Source organism: Ipomoea nil, unplaced genomic scaffold (assembly GCF_001879475.1).
Source record: "Ipomoea nil cultivar Tokyo-kokei standard unplaced genomic scaffold, Asagao_1.1 scaffold1110, whole genome shotgun sequence".
NCBI classification, from domain to species: domain Eukaryota; kingdom Viridiplantae; phylum Streptophyta; class Magnoliopsida; order Solanales; family Convolvulaceae; genus Ipomoea; species Ipomoea nil.
The window spans coordinates 699,131-713,202 of record NW_017617538.1 but is presented as its reverse complement, the minus strand read 5'-3'; the positions used below and the strand labels follow the sequence as shown (position 1 = coordinate 713,202).

The following is a 14,072-nucleotide window of genomic DNA, read 5'->3' as shown; positions in this document are numbered from 1 at the left end:
GCCGGCGCCCGGACCTCCACCGTCACCGTCGCCGTCACTCAGGAAGCAGCCACACTCCTAGGCCTCCGCAGCAGCCACCAACCCACCACCGCCACTGACGCCTTCTGCCCGGCCTGTCGTAGGCCGTAGCCACCAGTCCACCACCGTCGAAGACACATCACCACTACCGTACCCCCTCTCTCTCTATATCTTAGTACTTATGGTTGATGATAGTATGCCACTTTGACATTGTATTTGTGTGTTTATTTGTTCTTTGAATTTTCTTGTTAATTTGTGTGTTCTTTGTGTGTTTATTTGTTCTTTTATGGTTGGGGATTTTTTTATTTTCCATTTCAGTTGATTGACTGCAATATTCAATTATGATTTCATTTCTTTAGTTAGATAGTATATTTTATGTTTTATTGTTTCAGGTTGAAAAGCAGCAATCTCAAGTGGGACAGCTTATAGGACTTTACCAAAGATTTCAAGAGATGGAGGTATTGTGACAAGATCTGGGGGAGGAAGATCTGAAGAGGGTTGTGACAAGGTATTCTTGAAAACATTATTCCTGTGTAAATAGCTTTTTTTTTTCCCCTCTTCTCATGCCTAGAGTCAAATGTCTTTTTTTTTTTTTTTTTTTTTTTTTTTTTTTTTTTTTTTTTTTTTTTTTTTTTTGCAGGAGAAAGATTCTTGATTTCCTGTTCTAGATTCCCTCATACCCCGTTAATTTCATGCTTGTTTGTATTTTGAAAAGATTTTTTCATAAGTTCTATATCATTTTGGTTGACTTTAATTCCTGACAATTTGACATGTATTGGATATTTGGATGTAATTGCAGTATGGACCAATTGCACATATTGATTTGAAACTTCCTCCAATACTTTTTTTTTTTTTTTTTTTTTTTTTTGAAGACCCCCCAAGACCTTCTGGTTATGCTATTGTTGAGGGGATTTGAAATTGTTTATCTTTTAGTTTGTTTGTTCCTGTCTTCAACTTATAATAATGACTTCATCTCCTAATTTAAAGTGTGGTATATTGAACTACTAATTTCTTGTGTCTGTGTTATATAAAAAAAACTTGATGAGTCTGAGTTTCAGAATGCATTTGGATATGCAGTAATATATGTATGGTTAAATCCTGTAAGAATGGGCACTTAAGAATGGATGATGGATGCAGAATTTAAATATCTCATGCTTTATGTTTTTATGTTTTGGCTTGTAACGTGAACAGACAAATTATGTGTTTGAGATTTATTTTTATTTTGATATTTTGATGTTACGAGTGGACTTATTCCGTATTTTAGTTATTTGTATTAATTTTGTAGTTGTGTTGTTTATTTGATTATTGTTTGTGAACGTAGATTATTTCTTGTTCGCGAACGAATTGTGATCATGAACATGTGTTGGTGTTTGTTTATTAAGTGTTCATGAACATGTTTGTGAACGGACTTGTTAATGAACATGTTTGTTAACATTAACGAACACGTTCGTGAACGTGTTCACGAACGTTAACAAACATGTTCGCGAATGTGTTCATTAACGTTAACGAACACGTTCGTGAACATGTTCGCGAACGTTAACGAACACTAATGAACGCTTAACAAACGAACACGAACATGATTTTAAAAAACCTTAACAAATGAACACGAACACTCCAAATTCCTTAACAAACGAACACGAACAACCTCCGTTCGTTTATGTTCGGTTCGTTAACAGCCCTAGCCAACAGTGCAGTCTCAGCTGTCTTCTGGTCAAACATGAAATAGAGGTTACAATATATAATTTAACTTGATAGATCTTAAGTAACTTAATTTAACTATGACATGTTTGGTAAATGACTGTTAGCAAATAGCGATTTAGGTGATTGGGTTAGAAGGTATGATTAATTGATAACATTAGTTGATTGTAAAAAAGTGTTTAGTAAATTAGTTGTTAATTGATAGCTGTTTAGTATAATTTCTTTTTTTAAAAAGTTAATTAAAAAAGTTGCGTTGAACAGCTTTTTATATTTTAACATTTTGAAATTACAAAAATTTGATTAATTAAATAATTATATTAATTTTTTAATCAAATTAAACAGCTAATAGTGATCAAACAAATCAAAATTAACTGATAATCTAACTATTTTAAATATAGCCTATAAAAATTTGAAGAAAAACGGCTGCTAACTAAGCTAGCTGGTGTAGAGGGGCCAATGCCCCACCTACAAGCTTAGCTGTCACCCAAGAGTTTGGTCTGCCACCAATTCAACATATATATATATATATATATATATATATGTATGTATATAATGGATTCGAAATTTCGAATTACATGAAAATTAGACTTTTCATAAGAATCTGCATTAATATGATTCATCCATCTAAGATAGAGGGCTGAAAAATAAGGAGAAATGAGAAAAAAAAAAAGTGACATTTTTTAACTATTTACAATATGTTTTTAAATGTTTGATAGTGCCTCCACAAAACTAAGTATACACATGCATACACTATTATTGATTATGAGTACGTTGTTAGTTATTCACATTTACATTATCAAGTATTTTTAAATTTACTGTAATAATTACGAAAACATCAATATATTTTTTGCGTAATTTTTAGCCCTTAATTATCCTAGATGGATTGATGGAATTAGTCTGTAAGTTCCTGGTAAGGCTAGTATGAGCGTGTGTGTATACTCAGATACATTTTACTGTGCTCTAAAAAAATTTACTGAAACAGTGGACTAAATATGACGCCTACAACTACAAATCTAAGTTCGCACATCAACCCCAAAGAAACATGCAATTTCAAGTTTTAAAGAGCCGCTTGGAAGAATTTAATCAAATAATATTTAATATTTGTTATAATATTAATTATATCGTTGGCAAATCATATTGTACTTTATGACACTATAAGGCTATCTTTATCCCAATAATTTTCTCTCACTTTCTAAAATGGGTCCCACTTCTATATCATCAAATTTATAAATTATCTACTATTTGTTTTACATCCCTACAATATTCTCTCACTTTCTAAAATGGTCCCACTTTCATATTATACTATAAATATAATAATAAAATAACGATAAAAGAAATAAATAAAAAATAAAAATAAAAAAGCAAAAATTACCTCATGGCGCAGCTTTTACTGTCCATCGCAGAAAAAGCTGTCAAGCAGCAGGAATAGCAAGCTTGCTATTCCTGCAAGCTTGCTAGCCAAGTGGCAACAAAAAAAATGGAAAATAACTTTAGCAATTCCAATACACTCTATACATCATCTTGCAAGTGAGTGACTTTCAGGGTTAAGGACAACATAAAGTATAGTGTGTATATTTTATATTTGAAAGAATTGTATATAACATCATACCTTTGACAAAGATACAATTTTGTCATGTATACAGTAAACATTTTAGAAACTCTCGATCTATCATAACTTATATATATAAAAGAAATTCTTGAAATTATTTTATACTATCACAAAACATAATAAGTTTTACTAATGCTTAGCTTAATGAATAAACAAACACAAATAGACAAATCTATATATGTCTATATGTATATATATATATATATATATATATATATATATATATATATAAAAGTAAAATCCTCCTATTCAAATTCCCCCCCCCCCCCCCCCCCCCCCCAAAATTAAGGGTATTTTTGTAATATCATTCATTATTTATATATAGATATTATATAGATTATTATTAATTAATAATTAATAATATTTAATAAATGTTATATTTATATCACAAATTATACAATATGTACTATGAAATTTGGAATGTATTATTCTAGAATAATATATATTAGGTTATAATTGGTAATATAATTGGGAAGAATAATTGGTAATTGGGAAGAATAATTGGTAATTGGTAATATAATAAATACCATAACGATAACCTAATTTATCATTACATTCTTCCAGGCTATAAATACATATTAGCATCCATCTCAAACTACCATTACAGTATACACGAGTACAGAGTTTGAGTGCAATTCAAATACATAGCAAACAATCTAGGCTCGCTGTAGTTTCGATCATGGCTCTTCTTTATATTTTATATTCTCGCCACTGAAGTCACTCCATTGCGAACAACATGTGCTATTAAATTGTGTTGTGTATGTACATATGAAATAAGATATCGTAGGATAAGTGATTCAATCAAGTGCAAAAAATGTGTTTTTCATGACATTGAGGTATGTCTTTCATTATATTTTTTGTTTTAATATCATGTTGTTTTCGATTTTTGTAATCCTAGAATCAGATATGTATATTTATATTGGCTTTTTAGGGCAACTTTTTGCATGTGCATTTCCCCCAAGAGCATCTTATGAAGTATCAATCTCGGTTCGACGGGTTCGTTGAAGGGAAGGTTTATTATTGCATTAAAATGTTTTTGGTAGCTTTCAAGATATTAACAAAGTAACATGCATCTATATTTATGACCATATAAATTCCAGTGGCCTTATCAATACTATAAATCTCTTACTCTATAAATCTCTAAGTTTTACTTTTCAAAGGATTATTGGATTTCTATACACAAGACAACAACAGATATGGAGAAGATAACAACATCAACAGTTATGGGTAGCAAGAGGAAAGTACAATCGAATCGAAAAAGTTAGTTCACAGTCATTAATCTTTATTACTGTAATAATAATGCATTGTTTGTTAAGTTATTTTTAATTATCTTATACACTGTTCAAGGGCACTAGATGCATTTTTTGTAACTCCAAAATATTGTTTGGTATACTCCTTCGTACCTGCATTCATAAAAAAAGTAAAGCAAAATATAAATTGGATATCTTTAGAATTAAAACCTTGACTCATAAGAATATATCTTTAGTATACCTCAAAAATAAGCTTAGATTCGTAAAATTGGCATTTGAAATTTGACCACACCATGGTTAAATACACAGATTTTTTGATATATCAGACATACATGTTCTAATTACAAAGATCTATAGAAATCAGAATTTAAATCAAACATGCGATTAATTTATTTAAAGAACAAATTGCACTTTTGGTCCTGTGAGTATTAGGCTACTGACAATTTGAGTACGTGACTTTCAAAACTCCCAATTTAAACCTTTAACTATGCAATTTTTGGCAGATTTGGTCCTCCGGGCCAAATTGCCGGCCAATTTTGGCCGGAAAAAGATTTAATGCTTCGAATTAATTTCTGATGAGGGTAAAATTGTCATTTCACTCCCTTCTTCTTCATTCTCCCTTTCTTCTTCGTTCTTCTTCTTCGCTCACCGGTTCTATCCCTTTCCATTTTGGGACTAATATTATTTGAGTTTCAATTCAGAAAACGCAAACGTCAGATCAGAGTACAAAACATAAATGATAATCACTAAAAAGTCAAAAGAAGAACAAGAATTATATTATGACGTCAAGCTAAGGTTCCAAATGAACCTGCAGTTTGAACTGAATTTTTTGATCCTCGTCCATACCCGAAAGAGAAAAACGACTTCTTGTTAATTCTGCTACTGCTACTCTCGCCGGAACTTATGATCTCATCCTGCCGGCGTTTCTGCTGCTGAACTTCCTTCTGAACCACCAAATAAACCCGCCGGTCCGCCGCCGAGTCCATCGAGAAAGATTTCCTGATCGGTTGAACCGCAAACTGCTCATCCTTTTGCCTAATGTCAATGCACTCATCCCCAACGCTGGTAACTCGCCTGAATTTTCTCCGATTTTTTCTCGCAAATTTCAGTGTCGGAGACGGGATGATCGACAGATCCTCATCAAGTTCAATAACAACGCCGTCGTCTTCATTACTCCCGGCCGCCGTGAAATCGCCAGTAGAACCGCCGGGGTTCGAAAAAATCGCCGACGAGGAAATGCAGTTTCTGCAGATTGGACAATTGGCGTTGTTACGAAGCCAAACATCAATGCATTCACTGTGGAAGCCAAACATTCAATGCATTCAAAATGGAAAGGGATAGAACCGGTGAGCGAAGAAGAAGAAGAACGAAGAAGAAAGGGAGAATGAAGAAGAAGGGAGTGAAATGACAATTTTACCCTCATCAGAAATTAATTCGAAGCATTAAATTTTTTTCCGGCCAAAATTGGCCGGCAATTTGGCCCGGAGGATCAAATCTGCCAAAAATTGCATAGTTAAAGGTTTAAATTGGGAGTTTTGAAAATCACTTACTCAAATTGTCAGTACCCTAATACTCACAGGACCAAAAGTGCAATCTAATAGAAGTTACTTTCTAAGAAGTAGAGTTGTAAATTCATAACCAAATATAATTGACATGAAGGAAATATAAAATCAAAGAAATAAACTGTAATCGAAGTTTAGATCAAACTTAGCTTTTAGTTTCTGAGTACGGTGAGTATATTTTCCGACTGTTGGTACTCCGAGACATAACATCTTCGAATTATCCTTCGATTGAGAGTACTCAGACTAAATCTTAAGAGTACTCATTTCTGAGAAGCTATGAACAAGCTACGTAGAATCAAAAAAAAATTTCATAATAAAGCGCTGAGGCTAAATGTGAGATGAAGAGAGATGGAGTACAATCGCGATGAAGACGACGGAGAACTAGAGGAGCACTGGAAAAAGCTAGGAAGACTACGGAGAACTAGAAAAAGCGAAGGGTTCTAAAAAGTGCAGTACATATTTTACAATAAAATGAATCAATTTTAGTAATTAAATTAATAATTTTAATAATTAAACATAATAATAATTTTCATAGTAAATAAATTAATATATTAATATATTTTATTAATATTAATAACAATAATAATAATAGTTGTAAATCTGGTGGGATATGTGTGTTTTATATATATATATATATATATATATATATATATATATATAAAATATATATATATATATATATATATATATATATATAATATGTAATAATATTAAAATACTAATCTATACTTCTATAGTATTACTAAAAATAAAATTATCCTTTCTTGAAGTCCCGCCCAAACAATTGAAAAGGAAAACTGATTAATACTCTGTACTAAATACTAATCAGCAAAAAATAAAAATAAAAAAGATCCCTAAATCACTGAAAATGAAAAAAGGAAATGAAATTCACCCATTCATACTAATAATAATCAGTAAAAAAGTTAGCAGTAAAAATAGAAAATAAAAAAAGATCCCTAATTCACATAGAAAAGGAAAATTGATCAATACTATATACTAATTAGTACAAAATGAAAATAAAAAAGGATCCCTAATTCACTCAAAATGTAAAAGGAAATCGATTACACTAATTAATACTAATAATAACAAGTTAAAAAGTATGCCTAATTCACTGATTAATGAAAAAGGAAACAAAATTCACTGTTTAATGAAAATGAAAATCTTACAAAAAATAACTAATTAATAATAATAACGATATGAAATTAACTTAATAATAATAATAATAATAATAATTAATAATAATAATAATAAAATTAATAATAATAATATTAATAAAATTAATATTAATAATAATAACAATAATAACAATAATTAATAATAATACTAAAATTAATAATAATAATAACTAATATAGAAAATATTCATTACTAACCATATATAACTTAGGAAATAACTAAACTTATTGAAACTTAATTATTTATAATTTCACCCTTAATATAAATATATAGTTTTAATATCCAAAATTAATAAGATTTTTCTTAATGTGGATATATATATTTTAAATAATTTTAATTTAATAATATTATACCTTAATTATAAAAATAATACCTAATATATATATATATATATATATATATATATATAGTGAAAGGATCAGGTGCATTTGTTGCTTCCCGTGCGGATGTGCGGTGGATTAATGTGCGTGAGATTTGTACACAATGTGCGTGAGTGTTATGCTTAATGTGCCTGAGATTTGTACTTAATGTGCATGAATGTGTAAAATGCAGCAGAAAATATGGATATCAGCTTCTTCCCCATCCCCAGTAGCCATTGCCCCCTCCCTGAGATTTGTTTATTTATTTATTTATTAATTGATTTATTCTGCTATGGTGAAGGTGAGTATTCACGCATATTGACATGACGTGAAAATTATATGTGCGTGAAGTTTTGTTCAAAATCTGTTCATGCACGTCTTTGAAGCATTCTGAACAAAACTTCACGCACGACTTTAAAGTGAAAAACTTCATGCACGTCTTGATGTGCATGAATAGTTAATATGCGTGATATTCTGCTATGGTGAAGGCGTGAAAATTCTCTTATTATTCACGTACATTAAACACAAATCTCACTCATATTAAGCACAATACTCAGGCACATTAAGTATAAAACTCACGCATATTAACATGACGCACATTAAGTACAAATCTCAGGCACATTAAGTACAAATCTCACGCACATTAAGTATAAACTCCACGCACATTAATCCACCACACATCCGCACGGGAAGCAACAAATGCACATGATCCCTTCCATATATATATATATATATATATATATATATATATATATATATATATATATATATATATATATATATATATATATATATATATATATATAAACAAAATCTTCCTATTTCATTTTTTCGCTCAAACTTTTGTAGTTAATTAATTAAATATTCTATTGGTAATACATACAAAAAATATTAATTAGGTAATAACATAATTGGTAATATTATGTATGGTATTTTATAGTATAATTGGTAATATAATTAATTGGTAATAAACATATTCAGTAAACTGCACGAATAAGCATATGGATTTTATATTTTAAATTTATGTCTTTTGTTTAAATTGAAAGATTTAATGGGTTTACATTGCTTTGAATATTCATTTGTTTTATTCATTTACCCACACCTGCATGTCCATAGGTGAAGTTATAGTATTTAAAAGAATATTACAAAAATAATTATTAACTGAGAATAAAAATGACATAGAATTTAGGCCAATTGAAATAGGAAATGAGTATTAATAATCGACTGAAAATTAAAAATGTTTTGAAACTGACTCAAATGCACAAAATGAAATGAATATTAATAAATAATTAAAAAATAAAGATGAAATGAATATTAATACTTGAATATTAATAAATTACTGGAAATATAAAATTTTTATGTTACTGAAATATAGTTATGTAAAGAATATAATTTTAATCTCGGTTAGAAAGAATATAGAAAGAGCATTTCAGTATATAGAAAGAATATTAATCTCGGTTATATATTTTATAAAATATTAAAAAAAAAATCTGTATATATATGTTCTGAAATATAGTTATGTAAAGATATATATTTAAAAATTGAAAATGAAATAGAATCATTTAGTATCCACAATTTATAAGGAAATTTTGTAATTAAAGATTGAAATATGAAGTTTAGCCGAGATGGAAAGAATATTAATTGATATGCAAATTAATAATTTTTACACCAAATGTTATTTTATACTAAGAATATAAGAATTGTGTAATTATAAGGTTTAGTCGAGTATGTCAAAAAAAAAAAAAGTTTAGCCGAGCTGGAAAAAATATTAATCTCGGTTATATGTTATATAAAATGTAAAGTTACTGAAAATATTTAAAAAATGTGTGTATATATGTTACTGGAAATATAGTTGTGTAAAGATATATATTTACAAATGGAAAATTGAATGGAATCGTTTAGTATCCACAATTTATAAGGAAAATTGTGTAATTAAAGATGGAAATGTTCTTACCTCAAAAGGGGCCACCACCGAGGTTCAAACCTTGGTCTCTTATCCCAAATACTACCCACTAAATCATTGAGCTAAACCCGTGCGGGTAGATGGAAATGTTCTTGCAATTCATATGAATGATTCAAAAGAAATTAATTGTGACTGATTTTGTAGCACATCTTTATTCAAAATTATAGGACCTCATTACAATACACATATATAAAGATGTAAAATTATGTATAGAATGTGTAAGGAAGATTTTGCTTAAAGATGGAAAATAAATTAGACCAATTGAAAAAGGTAATGAATATTAATAATTCACTCAAAATTAAATATGATCCCCATATATAATTCATTGAACACTATTATTTAAAATATCTAAAGTTTCAGCACTTAATGCGTACATCTACACATTGACTATTAATTTTGGGCAATTATTTGATCGAATTCAAGCAATGATAACATTAGAAAATACAATCGATCCAATTCAATTCATCAATTGCATTAGATAATATACGATATAATAATTTATACAATTATATATCGATCCAAATATTCTTAAAATATTTTAACAAATTCATTTCGTGCATCGCACGTAGGGGTGTGCAAACCCGACCCAACCCGACATACCCGACCGACCCGACGCCCGAAAACACCCCTTCCGACCCGTCCGTGGTCCGATTAGCTTAATCCGAACCGAAGACAAAACGACGTCGGATAAAGCAGGTCGGATAGGATTTGGTTTTTTCCCATCCGACCCGTCCGACTACCCGATCTAACCTAAGGTTAGGTTTTTGTGTATGCTAGACGACGTCGTATGAGGTAAGTATATATGTATGTTGAAGCCTTTGTGTAGCCAGATGCGCAGCCCTACTCTTCTGATTCTTCTCTCAGTTCTCTCAATCTCTCATCTCTGAGACTCTCTCACTCTCAGAGGCTCAGAGCTCTTCTCTCGTTCTCTGCTCTCTACTCCTCTCAATCTCATCCTCTCAATCTCTCATTCCTTTGAGTCTCTCACAGTCGTCTCACCTCTCTGAGACTGAGAGTCTGACTGTATGAGACTCTGAGTCTCTGTGGACTGTCCGATTGTCCGGTGTGCGGTGGTCGACTGGTGGAAGCCCTTCTTGAGTTGGTGGTGGAACGTGGACTGGTGATTAGAGGCCCTTGTTCTCCGGGGAATAATAAGGGGAAACCAAGTAAATCAGAAACCCTAGTTTTAGTTTTTGTGATATGTTGATTCTTTCCTCTTTGTATGTTCATATGCTCGTATATTTGTGTTAGATTATGCTATGTTGTGTTCTATTCTCTGATCTAGTATGGTGGAAGCAGAAACCCTAGTTTTTGTTTGTCTGATCTGTTGATTCTTTCCTCTCTGTATGTTCATATGCTCGTATATTTGTGTTAGATTATGCTATGTTGCTATGTTGTGTTCTATTCTCTGATCTAGTATGGTGGAAGCAGAAAGTCAGAAACCCTAGTTTTTGTTTGTCTGATCTGTTGATTCTTTCCTCTCTGTATGTTCATATGCTCGTATATAAGTATATTTGTCTTAGATTATGCTATGTTGTGTTCTATTCTCTGATCTAGTATGGTGGAAGCAGAAACCCTAGTTTTTGTTTGTCTGATCTGTTGATTCTTTCCTCTCTGTATGTTCATATGCTCATATATTTGTGTTAGATTATGCTATGTTGCTATGTTGTGTTCTATTCTCTGATCTAGTATGGTGGAAGCAGAAACCCTAGTTATTGTTAGATTATGCTATGTTGTGTTCTATTCTTTAAAGGTGGAAGCAGAAACCCTAGTTTTGTACCTGTGAATCTGTGATTTGTGTGGACTATGATATTGTAATCTGTTAAAGGCTTGAATGTGAAATTATCAAGTTTCAAACTTGAAATTTCCATTTATTGGTGGAAGCCATTAACATGAAATCCAGATAATGATGAATTGGATACAATTCCTGAATCTGGATTTTTTTCATTATTTGAGTATGTTTATGGATGTATTACCCTTAATTGAATATTTGAATGTAAATATGTAAATATGTAAATATGAAATTGTGAAATCTTGATACATGATGACACAAAAAAGTGTCTAAATCCATATTTCTTTGTATGTTTATGTGAATCAGTGAATGTGATTGTTGGCTTGTTGCCTTTGCTGAGTAATTGATGCCCATCATTTTAGATGGAAAGCATCAATGTTCCTGACTCTGGACCTCAACCCTCAACTCAAGAGGGACATGGAGGACAAGCCCAAGGCACTGAGAATCCTGCTCAGCAGCCTCAGGTTGCTCCTGCTGTTCCTGCAAAAAAGAGGAGGGTGGTAGAGTCTAGGTCTCCAGTCTGGGATCACTTTGAAAAGATAAAGAACTCTGAAAATATAGTGGTTCAAGGCAAGTGCATTTACTGCCTGAAAGTGTTTTTCTGTGAGTCAAAGAAACATGGCACATCATCACTGAAAAATCATATGATGGCATGCCTAAAAAATCCTGTCTCAAAGGATATGAGGCAGTCCCTTCTCACATTCAATACTGTTGCAACTTCTGCAACAGAGGCTCCTGTGGGGGTTTTGGGGACTTGGGTCTTTAATCAAGAAGCCATTAGAAGGGCATTATGTGAGATGATCATAATAGATGAACTCCCTTTTAGGTTTGTTGAGGGTCAGGGGTTCAAGAAGTTTATTCTTGTAGCTTGTCCAAGGTTTCAGATTCCTTCTAGGTGGACTATTTCTAGGGATATCTACCAAATCTTCCTAGATGAGAGGTTGAGTCTTAAGAAGTTGTTTAGGGTGGGCACCCAAAGGGTTAGTTTAACCACTGATACTTGGACTTCTGTCCAAAGGATTAATTATATGTGCATTACTGCACATTTTATTGATGACCAGTGGAGGCTTCAGAAAAAAATCATTTCCTTTGTCCCTGTTTCTTCTCATAGGGGGGAGTATATTGCTAAAGCCTTAGAGAGTTGTCTGTTGGAGTGGGGGATTAAAAATGTGTTCACTATGACAGTGGACAATGCTTCTTCTAATGATACAGCTATGGGATTCTTTAAAAGCAAGTTGTTGTCTTGGGGGGGTTCTTCTGTTAGGTTGCAGTATATGCACATGAGGTGTATAGCCCATATTTTAAATTTAGTGGTTCAAGATGGCTTGAGGTTTGCAGATGAGTCAGTTAAAAGGGTGAGGGATGCAGTGAGATGGGTTAGGAACTCACCTGCTAGGTTGAATAAGTTCAGAGAACTTGCTGAACTCATTGGGGTGGAAGCCAAATCAGCTTTGCAGCTTGATGTCCCTACAAGGTGGAACAGCACCTACCTTATGCTCAACACTGCAATTCAATATCAAAGTGTCTTTGACTCATATCATCAAAATGATCCTTCTTTTTCTGCTGACTTGGGTTCTGCACCTTCTTTCCTTGATTGGGAGACTGTTGAAAGCTTAATGAAGCTTTTGAAAACTTTCTATGAAATGACTGTGAGAATATCTGGTTCTCTTTATGTCACTTCTAACACATTCTTCTCTGAGATCTCTGATCTCAGTTGTATGCTGGAAGATATGACTAAAGCTGACAGAACTGAAAAGGTAAAAAACTTGTACAATTTATTTGTGTAATTCTGTATATGAGTATATCTTGTAAGTTGTTTACTTGTTTGTGTTTTTAAATGCTTATGCTTTCTGAGTTTCTGTATTTATTAGGCAATGGGGACAAAAATGAAAGAGAAGTTTGATAAGTACTGGGGAGATCCAGAAAAAATGAACCATATCATTTTCTTTGCCAATATTCTGGACCCTAGAGATAAAGAGGAGTACATGCCTCACCAGTTTGTCCAGTTGTATGGAGAGGCCAAAGGCAAAGAATGTTTTGCCAAGGTCCAAAATTCAATGGTTGCATTGTACAATGACTATGCAGCTACATACTCTGACAGTTCATCATCTAACCAACCTGTCCAGTCTCAGCCTCCTACTTGTACAGTTGGTAGGCCTGTTTCAAGGATGAAGAGTGAACTTAAAAAAAAAAAGATTGGAGAGTGGTGGTGGAAGCAGTAAGCAGACAGAGCTACAAATTTACTTGAGTGAAAATCTGGTTGAGGATGATGAATCTGTGAGTTTTGATGTTCTAAAGTGGTGGAAGAATCATAGTGAGAGATTTCCTATTCTCTCCAAAATGGCTAGAGATGTACTTGCAGTTCCTATTTCCACAGTTGCATCTGAGAGTGCATTTAGTACAAGTGGGAGGGTGCTTGATGCATTTAGGAGTTCCTTGACTCCTAAAATTGTGGAAGCTTTACTGTGTACCCAAGATTGGTTGAGGTTACATAATCAGCCAATCACAGTTGAGGAAAATTTAGATGAGGTTGAGAGATTGGAGAAAGGTAAATTATATATATATATATATATATATATATATATATATATATATATATATATATATATATATATATATATATATATATATTTCTTACATCATTTC

The 14,072-nt window shown here is 31.9% G+C and overlaps 1 protein-coding gene across 1 annotated transcript; it reads right to left on the bottom strand.

Annotated features, from left to right (window-relative positions):
* Positions 1 to 5,222: 5,222 nt before the first annotated feature.
* Positions 5,223 to 5,888, bottom strand: LOC109183334 (RING-H2 finger protein ATL1-like). Its single transcript, XM_019333419.1, has one exon. The coding sequence runs from the start codon at positions 5,886 to 5,888 to the stop codon at positions 5,361 to 5,363; it is 528 nt and encodes a 175-aa protein (XP_019188964.1). The 3' UTR covers positions 5,223 to 5,360.
* Between the last annotated feature and the right edge of the window lie 8,184 nt (positions 5,889 to 14,072).

Bases quoted from the DNA above. Each gene is read 5' to 3' on its own strand.
- LOC109183334 (XM_019333419.1), bottom strand. From the start codon at position 5,888: ATGTTTGGCTTCCACAGTGAATGCATTGATGTTTGGCTTCGTAACAAC.